The 12,401-nt window shown below is 41.2% G+C and overlaps 1 protein-coding gene across 4 annotated transcripts in view; it reads left to right on the forward strand.

Moving 5' to 3' along the window:
- The window catches only part of acad11 (acyl-CoA dehydrogenase family, member 11), a 48,632-nt gene that overhangs the window by 13,696 nt on the left and 22,535 nt on the right, over positions 1-12,401 (forward strand). Inside the window, exon 4 of one of the 4 annotated variants that reach the window (XM_014180720.3) lies at positions 987-3,719. The exons of the other annotated variants lie outside the window; for them this stretch is intronic. Within the exon in view, the coding sequence (XP_014036195.1) occupies positions 987-999 (13 nt within the window). The 3' untranslated portion in view covers positions 1,000-3,719. Of the gene's footprint in view, positions 1-986; positions 3,720-12,401 lie in introns of those variants that run through there. 4 annotated transcript variants of the gene reach the window in all.

Consider the following 12,401-nt stretch of genomic DNA (forward strand, 5'->3'; position numbering starts at 1 on the left):
GGATATAACCCCACCCACTTTGCCAAAGCACAGCCCCCACACCACTAGAGGGATATCTTCAACCACCAATTTACCATCCTGAGACAAGACCGAGTATATCCCACAAAGATCTCCGCCACGGCACAACCCAAGAGGGGGCGCCAACCCAGACAGGAAGACCACGTCAGTGACTCAACCCACTCAAGTGACGCATAACACGTCAACCCTGTTACCCATACATAAACAGCCTAGCAATGTTTTAACAATTTAAATTGCATTCAATTGCCCCTCCCTGTTGCACACAGCAAGCTTCCAATATAACAATAACATGGCGTGTACCCTTCAGAGGGACCAAGACCATTACATCATCCACGGCAGGAAGTGGTGGCGAGCAGTGGTGCGTAAACCTACATGTTTATTTCACTAACTTACTCCATCTTGTTTTTAATTATGTTTTGATTTATAACTCCAGCAGGAGACTGGAAAAGCGGGAAAGCCTATCAATTCACTTATACCAAAATAGACCATTAACACGCTTAAATGAGTCACTAATGAGAAGGGGGGGAAAAGTATAATTAAATGTCTCCCAGCTTGAAGCGCTCGCTCTCTCTTTTTCCCTCTTTCTCGATCTCTCTCTCTCTCTCTCTCTCTCTCTCTCTCTCTCTACGTTGCATGGGTGGAAAAATCTGAAAGGCCTATAAAGTAAACTGTGACTCATTTCAACAATGCTCTAAGAGCCTGAGAGCAACTACTACCCAAAGCAGGGCTTATTTTCATCGATCTACCCAAACAGACTTGAGTTAAATCAGAGTGGGAACACCCTCTGAGCCCACATGAGTCATAGAACAGGCAAACACTGTATTTCCACTAATTACCTAATGTTGTATTCAGTTTCATTTTGAATTGGATAACATGAGATTTACGGGCTGTCGCGGTCATGACTTTTTGTCACCTGGGGATTGTCATCCAAATAACTGCCTGTTTTTTTTTTTTTTTTGTACCTCCAGCTTCCACGCATAGCCTACAACCCACTGATGCGGACCTTTGGAACATCCTCAAGTCTAATAAATCTATCTAATATAGCCTACACCATCACAATAAATCCATTATTTATATGAAGAGAATGTAGCCTATTTCAGAAGAACAGAATAGCATATTCTGAGTCGTCCTTATGTTAGGCCATGACTGGGTTTATAAGAACACACGTTTCACTAGGCTCTGTGGGCTATGGGCTCTCTAACTGTGTTCCAGGGGTCTTGGGCCTAAACGGCTACGTTTGGAGTTATTTGTCAGAACATATAGGTCTGAGAGCTAGGCTACATAAAGCATGTGACTATGAAAGAAATGATGCACTGTTTCTTGCCTTAGACTGCACACGCTGGGCATCATTCACAAGTGATAATATTCTCACCCATCAGACTATTCTCAATGTAATCTTGTCTACATATACTTGGGCCATTATAATGTCATCCGTATGCACTTGAATAGCGAATGGAGGACGTTTTCCCCGCCGTTCATTTCAGCCACTCCTAATGTAAAGCGAAAGAACGTGCCTAATTTTAGGAAAGTTGAGAAATAAATATAGTAGGCCTAGCCTATAGAAGGCTGAAGGGATCTTCCTCTTTTTGATAGTCCTTCAAAACTCTGTTTTCTCACGCAATTGCATAGCATAGCCTATAGAAATGTAGCGCAACTTCGGTTTATGGAAACACTTTCATTCCATGGATTAACTATCTATGAGGAGCTGGCCCTCGCTGCGCAACAATTTGATTTTCGATAGCATTTGCATTGATGTCAGCGTGATTAAAGGGACAATAGAGCGCTGAGCGCCGGTGATTAGCGACTGGCCGATAGCAAGTTTGGTAACCTACTAATGACCGTCAGAGCTCAGTTTTGGAGAAGCCTAATTACTGTGACTCAACGGTCATGTGGGCTCCCGAGTGGCGCAGCGGTCTAAGGCACTGTATCTCAGTGCCTGTATGTCACTGTATCTCGAGGCGTCACTGTAGACACCCTGGTTCGATTCCAGGCTGGATCACAACCGGCCGTCATTGGGAGGCCCATAGGGTGGCGCAGAATTGAACAGCGTCGTCCGGATTTGGCCGGAATAGAATAACTAATCATTTGTTCTTAACTCACTTACCTAGTTAAATAAAAAATATGGAATTTGACTGCGGTCACTCCAGACTGTCCGACTGCGGTAATACATTCACCCTAATAGCCATACGTTAAACGTCTGTGGGTTGCAGTTGTCATTGTGGTGTGACAACAGAGAAACCACCATCAAATTGCTGGTTCACTATAGTGGGGGAAAAAACGAACCTGTTGTAAAATAAATGTCATTTATTTTTGGAGTTCCTTTTTCCCTGTCACCATAACTTTTGTTGTGTTTGTGTATGCATGCCGGTAGATGTTGCTAGCAGACGTTCTCAGTCACTGTCCGATCTAGGACATTCCAGATGTTCCTTGTGTTACAAAATGTGGTTTGAGGCCTTTTTCATAACAACATTTCTACATGGCATCGAACATTGGCCTGTTGTATTCAGTATCGGCACGGAATTTATCCTTAACAAGACTGTCTAAACCTAGCGCATGTTCTCTTTCAGTAATTAAATCTGAGTTTAATATTTATGGTCCTATGTGGCTCCTTTTCATAGAGCACATCGTCTGCATCGTGGGTTCAATTCCTGCTGGGGCCACCCATATGTAAATGAATGCATGCACTACTGTTAAGTCGCTTTATATAAAGGGTCTGCTAAATGACATTTTATATTATTGTGTTGTCAGAATATCTGTGATTCATCAGTACATTCTGTGCATTTTATCGCACAACCATGCCTTGTTTTCCGGTTGCTTCTAATGCCAGAAACAATATAGTCTCCCCAAGTGATCTATTTAGTCATTCATATCTGGTGTGTATCAGACTGTGAAACACCAGTGTGTCCCAAATGGCAGTGCATTCCAAAATGGCGCCGTAGTCCCTATATAGTGCACTACTTTTGACCAGAGCCCCTATTGGCCCTACTGAATTATATTATATCGGGAATAAGGTGCCATTTGGAATACAAGCACTATGGGATGATGCCTCTTATGGTATGTTGAGTTTCATCAACACTTATCACGCTCACAAGTCGACAACATCAAATTGACTGTGTGTGTAAGGGGTTTCTATATCCAAGGATGGAAGGGTAGTGGTCTGAATGTATAACAAAGACATAATTATTCTGGAAACTAGTGGTTTTCCAGCTTTATGGGATTTCCAGCTTTAATCAGAGGAGGAATATTATGTAATTAGTCATTTTGGGCTCCCAATTGGCGGTCTAAGGCACTGCATCTCAGTGCTAGAAGCGTCACTACAGACCCTGGTTCGATTCCAGGCTGTATCACAACTGGCCGTGATTGGGAGTCGCATAGGGCGGTGCACAATTAGCCCAGTGTCGTCCAGGTTGGGGTTTGGCCGGGGTAGGCCATCATTGTAAATAAGAATTTGTTCTTAACTGATTTGCCTAGTTAAATAAAGGTAAAATAAAATAAATAAAAAATTGGTGATTAAGAGATCCCAATCGCTTACCAAGAGTGTCATTTCTGTATTGGAATATAAGTGCGTATACTTTACACAACATGGAGATTGCCTTGCATTTGGTAGATATTCAAATAATCTATTATTGCTGTTAATTTCTTGGTATTATACAAGAATGAGGAAATTCATTTAACTAAGTAAACGAAGTGTGAGGTGCTGTCTGGTACTTGTGAGTCATTAAAGTGATAATGCCCGAGAAGCCAGTGTTTGGAGGAATATTGGCACGGCTGTTGTCGTCGAGGGCTGGCAAACCGTGCCAATATATCATCCAAACACCGGCTTCGAGGGTATTATCACGTTTATACCGGATACCAACATATTAAAATAATGATTGACATATTTTCATTAAAAACGTTATTTTTATGAATTTATTCATACTATTTCATCCTTCCACAAGATATAGTCCCGACACAAATCTAGGTTTGCTACCCAAGCCGGCTGGTCGTTCGTTCTATTGGTTCGATTGCCAAAGACTAGACCCAGTTGTTCAGTCTTTTTGTTATGTAATTGTCGATCGTTCTAAATGTTCCATTGCCATACTGCCTGGAAACGTTCTTATCCCTTGCTAGCTAGCCAACTACGGCTAATTTATAGTCACGTCAAAAAAGTGCAGACAGAATAACATTAAAGTAGCTGCATTTGTTTAAGCTGTTTTCTCGTGACATGTATTTGGATACATCCATAACAATGAACTAATGAGGCGAGTGTTCACCTGGCGTAGAAAATGTGCTCTCTCGTCAGGACACTGTTGTTCAGTGGAGCTATCCAACAACACAGCTAACACAGTCACTTCAAACTGAAGCTGGAAAGACTGCAAACTAGCTGAGCTTCATTTTGTTTTACCTTTTTTCAATTGACTTTTTTTGTTTGTTGCATATATCCATAAAAATTATGCCAGCTGATTCATGACTGGTTGAGAAACTGTTGAGAATTAAATGTTAGTTTAAAAGAAATGTGAGATATTGTCTAGATGCCTTTTATAGTGGAGATCAAGGGTATAAATTGCTGTGCTGATGAGCACTAGCGGTTCTGGGGGGGGGGGGGGTGAAATAATTTTTGCATAACACATTTTTGCTATCCTTCTTTTTTTACATCCATCATTAGACAGTGGAAACGCGGAACATGGTCTTTTGCCTGCTAATGCCTGCAATGCAGTGAAGAAATGACGATATGACAACAATAATGTCTAATGTAACTGGCCCCTCTAACAGTACAACTGGCCCCAGCTTGGCCCCCCCAGTTGAAATGGTCTAGAACCACCACTGCTGATGAGAGTGGATTGCACAGTCAGATGGAACGGAGTAAATAGGCATTTTAACGTCATAGATTTAGCCGGTAACTTGTGGAATAGACACCTGCTGGAATGCGCGTTTAACCAATCAGCATTCAGGATTAGACCCAAGTCATGTGTAGAAGTGGCAGTTGGCACATATTTACTTGGTTTAGGCATATCATTTACAATCACATGATGACACTCATACCCTGCCAGTACATGACTATATGAGTCATAGGCTTTAGACGCTGTGGTTGCCAATGATATGATTCTGGGAAGTGGAAGTCCAAATTTGTTTAGCAAGGAGATTTTCTTTAGTAACTACTTTCCTCATTACTGTATTGTTAGTGTTGTTCCTGAGAAGTACAGATAACTGCCAAAATAAAGCAAACACAATAATGTGTCTTAATAGGGTGTTGGGCCACCATGAGCCAGAACAGCTTCAATGTACATTGGCATACAGTGCGTTCAGAAAGTATTCACACCCCTTGACTTTTTAAACATTTTGCTGTGGTACAGCCGGAATTAAAAATGTATTTAATTGAGATTTTGTGCCACTGATCTACACACAATACTCCACAATGTCAAAGTAGAAATGTTTACAAATATTAGTAAAATGTAAAGCTATAATGTCTTGAGCAGTGGAGGCTCCTCAGAGGAGGAAGGGGAGGACCATCCTCCTCAGTGAATTTCATAAAAATAAAAATAGTGAAACATTAAAGTGGTCCTTTTTAGATAAAACTACATAAATATATTCTCGTCACCAAATAATTGATTAAAACACACTGTTTTGCAATAAAGGTCTACAGTAGCCTAAACCACACTTGTGTTGCACCATGGTGTAGCCGGAGGACAGCTAGTTTGCATCCTCTGTGTACATTGACTTCAATACAAAACCTGGGAGGATCATGGTTTTCACCTCCTTTCAATTTACACAGTAATTATGACAACTTCCGGAGGACATCCTCCAACCTATCAGAGCTCTTGCAGCATGAACTGACATGTTTTCCACCCAATCGATCAGAGAATTAATCTGGCACTGAAAGCATAAGCTACAGATAGCTATCACTGCAGTGTATAAACTGTGGTGAGTAGTTGACTCAAAGAGATAGAAAGACAATAGTTGAATACTTTTGAACAAATTCATTTCTTTAAAAATGAAGAAGCAAGAGGGAGAGAGAGAAGTAGCTATATTTAGTCAAATTTTTTTACTTTCACTTAGCTAGCAAATGCAGCTAGCAAGTTTATCCTACTCAAAACACTGGCTCAAGCAGAGAGGGATGCTTTGTTAGCTAGCTAGCTATGGCTATCCAACACTGGAACTCTTCCAAGTCAAGGTAAGCTTTTGGTTTATTCATTTATTGCCACTGGGGCCCGGTGTAACTGCTAAACTGCTTGCTGAATGTATTCTGTACTGCATGATTGTAGTGGGTTTACTAAGGCGTTAGTTATAGTAGCTATGTTGACTATGACATTAGCTAATATGCTGACAAGAATGTAGGCCAGGGATCATCATCTAGATTCAGCCGCGGGACAATTATTTATTGTGTTGATGGTCGGGGGGCCGGAACATGATTACAAATAATTTGTACACTGCCTTTTCACCTCAAGAATCCCAAATACAGTTGAAGTTGGAAGTTTACATACACTTATGTTGGAGTCATTAAAACTACTTTTTCTCCACTAATTTCTTGTTAACAAACTATAGTTTTAGCAAGTCGGTTAGGACATCTACTTTGTGCATGACACAAGTAATTTTTCCAACAATTGTTTACAGACAGATTATTTCACTTATAATTCACTGTACCACAATTCCAGTGGATCAAAAGTTTACATACACTAAGTTGACTGTGCCTTTAAACACATTGGAATATTCCATGAAAATGATGTCATGGATTTAGAAGCTTCTGATATGCTTATTGACATAATGTGAGTACCTGTGAATATATTTTAAGGCCTACCTTCAAACTCAAGTGCCTCATTGCTTGACATCATGGGAAAATCAAAAGAAATCAGCCAAGACCTCAGAAAAACAATTGTAGACCTCCACAAGTCTGGTTCATCCTTGGGAGCAAATTCCAAACGTGTAAAGGTACCACATTCATCTGTAGAAACATATTACGCAAGTACAAACACCATGGGACCACGCAGCCGTCATACCACTCAGGAAGGAGACGCGTTCTGTCTCCTAGAGATGAACATACTTTGGTGTGAAAAATGCAAATCAATCCCATAACAGCAGCAAAGGACCATGTGAAGATGCTGGAGGAAACAGGTACAAAAGTATCTATATCCACAGTAAAACGAGTCCTATATCGACATAACCTGAAAGGCCGCTCAGCAAGGAAGAAGCCACTGCTCCAAAACCGCCATAAAAAAGCCAGACTACGGTTTGCAACTGCACATGGGGACAAAGATTGTACTTTTTGGAGAAATGTCCTCTGGTCTGATGAAACCATAATAGAACTGTTTGGCCATAATGACCATTGTTATGTTTGGAGGAAAAAGGGGTAGGCTTGCAAGCCGAAGAACACCATCCCAACCGTGAAGCACAGGGGTGGCAGCATCATGTTGTGGAGGTGCTTTGCTGCAGGAGGAACTGGTACACTTCACAAAATAGATGGCATCATGAGGGAGGAAAATTTGTGGATATATTGAAGCAACATCTCAAGACATCAGTCAGGAAGTTAAAGCTTGGTTGCAAATGGGTCTTCCAAATGGACAATGACCCCAAGCATACTTCCAAAGTTGTGGCAAAATGGCTTAAGGACAACAAAGTCAAGGTATTGGAGTGGCTATCACAAAGCCCTGACCTCAATCCTATAGAAAATTTGTGGGCAGAACTGAAAAAGCGTGTGCGAGCAAGGAGGCCTACAAACCTGACTCAGTTAAGGGAGAATGGGCCAAAATTCACCCAACTTATTGTGGGAAGCTTGTGGAAGGCTATCCGAAACGTTTGACCCAAGTTAACCAACTTAAAGGCAATGCTACCAAATACTAATTGAGTGTATGTTAACTTCTGACCCACTGGGAATGTGATGAAAGAAATAAAAGCTGAAATAAATCATTCTCTCTACTATTATTCTGACATTTCACATTCTTAAAATAAAGCGGTGAACCTAACTGACCTAAGACAGGGGATTTTTACGAGGATTAAATGTCAGGAATTGTGAAAAACTGAGTTTAAATGTATTTGGCTAAGGTGTATGTAAACTTCCGACTTCAACTGTAGATATAATATTTCACCAAAACATAACATTGCTTAAATTTCTATACAATCACGTGTTTTCGTGGGAATACTTGGGAACAGATTTCCAAAATTAAAATCACTTGGAGTTGATTTTCATTTTGTTTTTACAGTCTTTTATGACCAACAATGAAAATTCTCAGAACTTGGGGGGACAAATAAAACTACCGGCAGGCCAAATTCAGCCCGCATGCTGCCATATGGGAAACCGTGATGTAGGCTGTGCGTAGCGGTTAGTGGTTATGATATGAAGGTTTGGCTTAGAAAGGTTTTTTCACCTGGTCACAGACAGATGTGTGTTGTGCACTGAAGTCCACAAGCGAAGGGAAAAGGTGAGAGGAGGAGAGCGCATAAATGCAAGAAGGAATTACACAACAAGCAAAATGTTCATGAAGTTTATATGTGGCTGCTATGAAAGTGAACTGTGTGCGTGTAATTATGCTTTGGATGGTGTATCAATACACCCAGTCACAACAAAGTTACAGGCGTCCTTCCCGACTTAATTGCCGGAGAGGAAGGAAACCGGTCAGGGATTTCACCATGAGGCCAATGGTGATTTTAAAACATTTACAGAGTTTAATGGCTGTCATAGGAGAAAACTGAGGGTGGATCAACAACATTGTAGTCCACAATACTAACCTAAATGACAGAGTGAAAAGACGGTTTGCAATAAGGCACTAAAGTAATACTGCAAAGAATGTGGCAAAGAAATTAACTTTATGTCCTGAATACAAAGCATTATGTTTGGGTCAAATCCAAAACAACACATCACTGAGTGCCACTCTTCATACAGTGCTTTCGGAAAGTATTCAGACCCCTTGACTTTTTCAAAATGTTGTTACGTTACAGACTTATTCTAAAATTGATTAAATCGTTTTTTTCCTCATCAATCTACACACAATGCCCCACAATGACAAGGTAAAAACAGGGTTTTGGAAAGTAAAAAACTGAAATATAACATTTACATAAGTATTCATCCCCTTTACTCAGTACTTTGAAGCAACTTTGGTAGCGATTACAGCATCGAGTCTTCTTCGGTATGACGCTACAAGCTTGGCACACGTGTATTTGGGGAGTTTCTCCCATTCTTTGCTGCAGATCCTCTCAAGCTCTGTCAGGTTGGATGGAGAGTGTTGCTGCACAGTTATTTTCATGTCTCTCCAGAGATGTTCGGTTTGGTTCAAGTCCGGGCTCTGGCTGGGCCACTCAAGGACATTCAGAGACTTGTCCCGAAGCCACTCCTGCATTGTCTTGGCTGTGTGCATAGGGTCGTTGTCCTGTTGGAAGGTGAACCTTCGCCCCAGTCTCAGGTCCCTTGCGCTCTGGAGCAGGTTTTCATGGTCTGAGAGTCCTTTAGGTGCCTTTTGGCAAACTCCAAGCGGGCTGTCGTGCCTTTTACTGTGGAGTGGCTTCCGTCTGGCTACTCTACCTTAAAGGCCTGATTGTTGGAGTGCTGCAGAGATGGTTGTCCTCCCGGAAGGTTCTCCCATCTCCACAGAGGAACTCTGGAGCTCTGTCGGAGTAACTATCGGGTTCTTGGTCACCTCCCTGATTACTCAGTTTGGCCAGGCTGCCAGCTCTAGGAAGAGTCTTGGTGGTTCCAAACTTCTTCCATTTAAGAATGGTAGAGGCCACTGTGTTCTTGGGGACCTTTAGTGCTGTAGAAATGTTTTGGTACCCTTCCCCAGATCTGTGCCTCGACATAATCCTGTTTCGGACATCTACAAACAATTCCTTTGACCTCATGGCTTTGTTTTTGCACTGACAACTGTAGGATTTTATTTTTTATTTATTTATTTTATTTCACCTTTATTTAACCAGGTAGGCTAGTTGAGAACAAGTTATATAGATGTGTGTGTGTGCCTTTCCAAATAATGTCCAATCAATTGAATTTACCACAAGGTGGACTCCAATCAAGTTCTAGAAACATCTCAAGGATGATCAATGGAAACAGGATGTACCTGAGCTCAATTTCAATTCTCATAGCAAAGGGTCTGAATACTTATGTAAATAAGGTATTTCTGTTTTTATGGGGTATTGTGTGTAGATTGATGAGGATTTGTTTTTATTTAATACATTTTTGAATAAGGCTGTAACGTAACAAAGTGTGGAAAACGGGAAGGGGTCTGAATACTTTCCGAATGCACTGTATTTTCAAGGATGGTAGTGGCTGCATCATGTAATGGGTATGCTTGTCATCAGCAAGGACTATGGAGTTTTTTTTGTTGATAAAAAGAAACAGAATAGAGTTAAGCACAAGCAAAATCCTAGAGGAAAACAGACACTGGGAGACAAATTCACCATTCAGCAGGACAATAACCTAAAAGGGGATTGAACTTATCAAAACATTTTCATCAATGTTTAAACATTAGAGTATTTTGTGTAGATTGTTGAAACAAAAGAAGACAACTAAATCCATTTTAATCCCAATTTTTAACACAACAAAATATGGGGGAAAAGTAAAGGGGTGTGAATACTTTCTGAAGGCACCGATTCTACAAGTGTCTGGAACTCTATTGTAGGGATGCGACACCATTCTTCCACAAGAAATTCCATAATTTGGTGTTTTGTTGATGGTGGAGGAAACCGCTGTCTCAGGCGTCGTTCCAGAATCTATCATAAGTATTCAGTTGAGTTGAGACCTGGTGACTGAGACACAAACACACACATACACACCCTCTAAATCCCCTATGCTCCTTTGAGACCCCTCTTTCAAAGTCATTGAGATCTCTTCTTCTAGCCATGGTAGCCAAAATAATGGGAGAGGTGCTGACTAACAGAATAGTGACTTTCTTTTTTACCCATTCAATTATTACGAGCATATGCAATATAGAGTGTGTGACCACTTGTTCCTGTAACATGATTCAATATTACATTTGCATCATAATAATGTCCAGATATAGGCCTACCATTTACAGATAATCCCAGCATTTATATTCCTCCCACTTGCATAGAAGATGGGGGGAGGAACAGTCCTCAGTTTCTCTGCTGTTTTTGATTTGAGTAATTGACAGGATGTTGCCACATGAGATGGTTGTTTTCTCTCTTGTGTCTCATGACAGCCACAGTGTCCTTAGAATTGTGTTTGTGTGTGTGTCCGGCGATGGAGCTTTTAGCCATAACATAGTCCCAGGGGTGGGGTAATTTACTCCCAGACCCATGGTGAGCCTCTTATCTGGAGGCTACGGTGACCACACACACGTTTTCCATTATCACAATACTCTATCTGGATGACTTTGGGAGCAGACTTTATCTGAGATGTACGCCGTCTGGGCTCCCGGCTCCATGTAAGCCCGGACATGTATTCAAATCCAGGCTGAACTGTGTTCGTTGAAACGTAGGTCCTGTGATGTGGTATCATGAATGATGACTACGTGGTGCTGAATGGCTGTTGGTCGTTTTCCTCTCGCTCACTAGCAGACGATATGGAATTGGTTGAGCTCTTTGCCATTTGGAAGCTCTGCTTAGAAAATGATACTTTAATGCCACTCAACAGCCTGGTTTTGCTTTATAGCTCAACTATTCTGTTCTTATCCCGGCTTGTATTGTACTTTTAGGCCTCTCCATAAGATGGATAGAGTAGGAAAAATGACAGTAGATAGCAAAGTAGAAAGCAGTAACGACAGATTAAGAGAGTGGGAAAGAGTAGAACAACGAAGGATGAAGAGATGGATGAAGAAAGAGATCAAGTTAAAGGAGAAGTTGATCTTAGTGGGGAATGAACAATATAGATATGTATTGTATAGATAGATACATTTATAGATAAGTCTGTTTACCTACACACAGGTGTAGCTCTAACCACACACTTGACGGTTTAGGGTGTAGTCTGCAACTCTTGCTCACCTGACACACCCTTAATCGTTTTATCTTAATTTCGGTGAACCTATCACATTTAACTAGTCAGTCAAGCCAAATCGCACTGAGCTGGTTCTCGGTATGAGGCTTACACCTAGCAAAACTACCTCGGTAGAGTGATTCGATAATCAGGCTGAACTTCGGCATTGTTGTAAAAAGTGCTCGTCGGGAGCCTGCAGACAGGCCAAAAATCATCTAGTCTCTAGCCAGCTTTCAGGTTAAAGACTCTAATGTATAGCCTCGTCTTGTGCCTCACATTTGAAGTCTGAAGCCGATTTACACTGATGCACCATTCACTTCCCATTCCCCTCAGCAACCAATCAGTCATTGTAAGTGATTTGGGAGACAGTGGAGGAGTTGAGGGTATTGCTGTATGAAGAGACTGTGATTCACTCTTTTGTCCTGAGTTTATCCCTCCACAACCAACCACACACTTAACTGATGTGTTTACCCACCAATCCCAACAT

The sequence above is a fragment of the Salmo salar genome, chromosome 29 (genome assembly GCF_965601325.2).
Source record: "Salmo salar chromosome 29, fSalSal1, whole genome shotgun sequence".
Classification (NCBI taxonomy): Eukaryota; Metazoa; Chordata; class Actinopteri; order Salmoniformes; family Salmonidae; genus Salmo; species Salmo salar.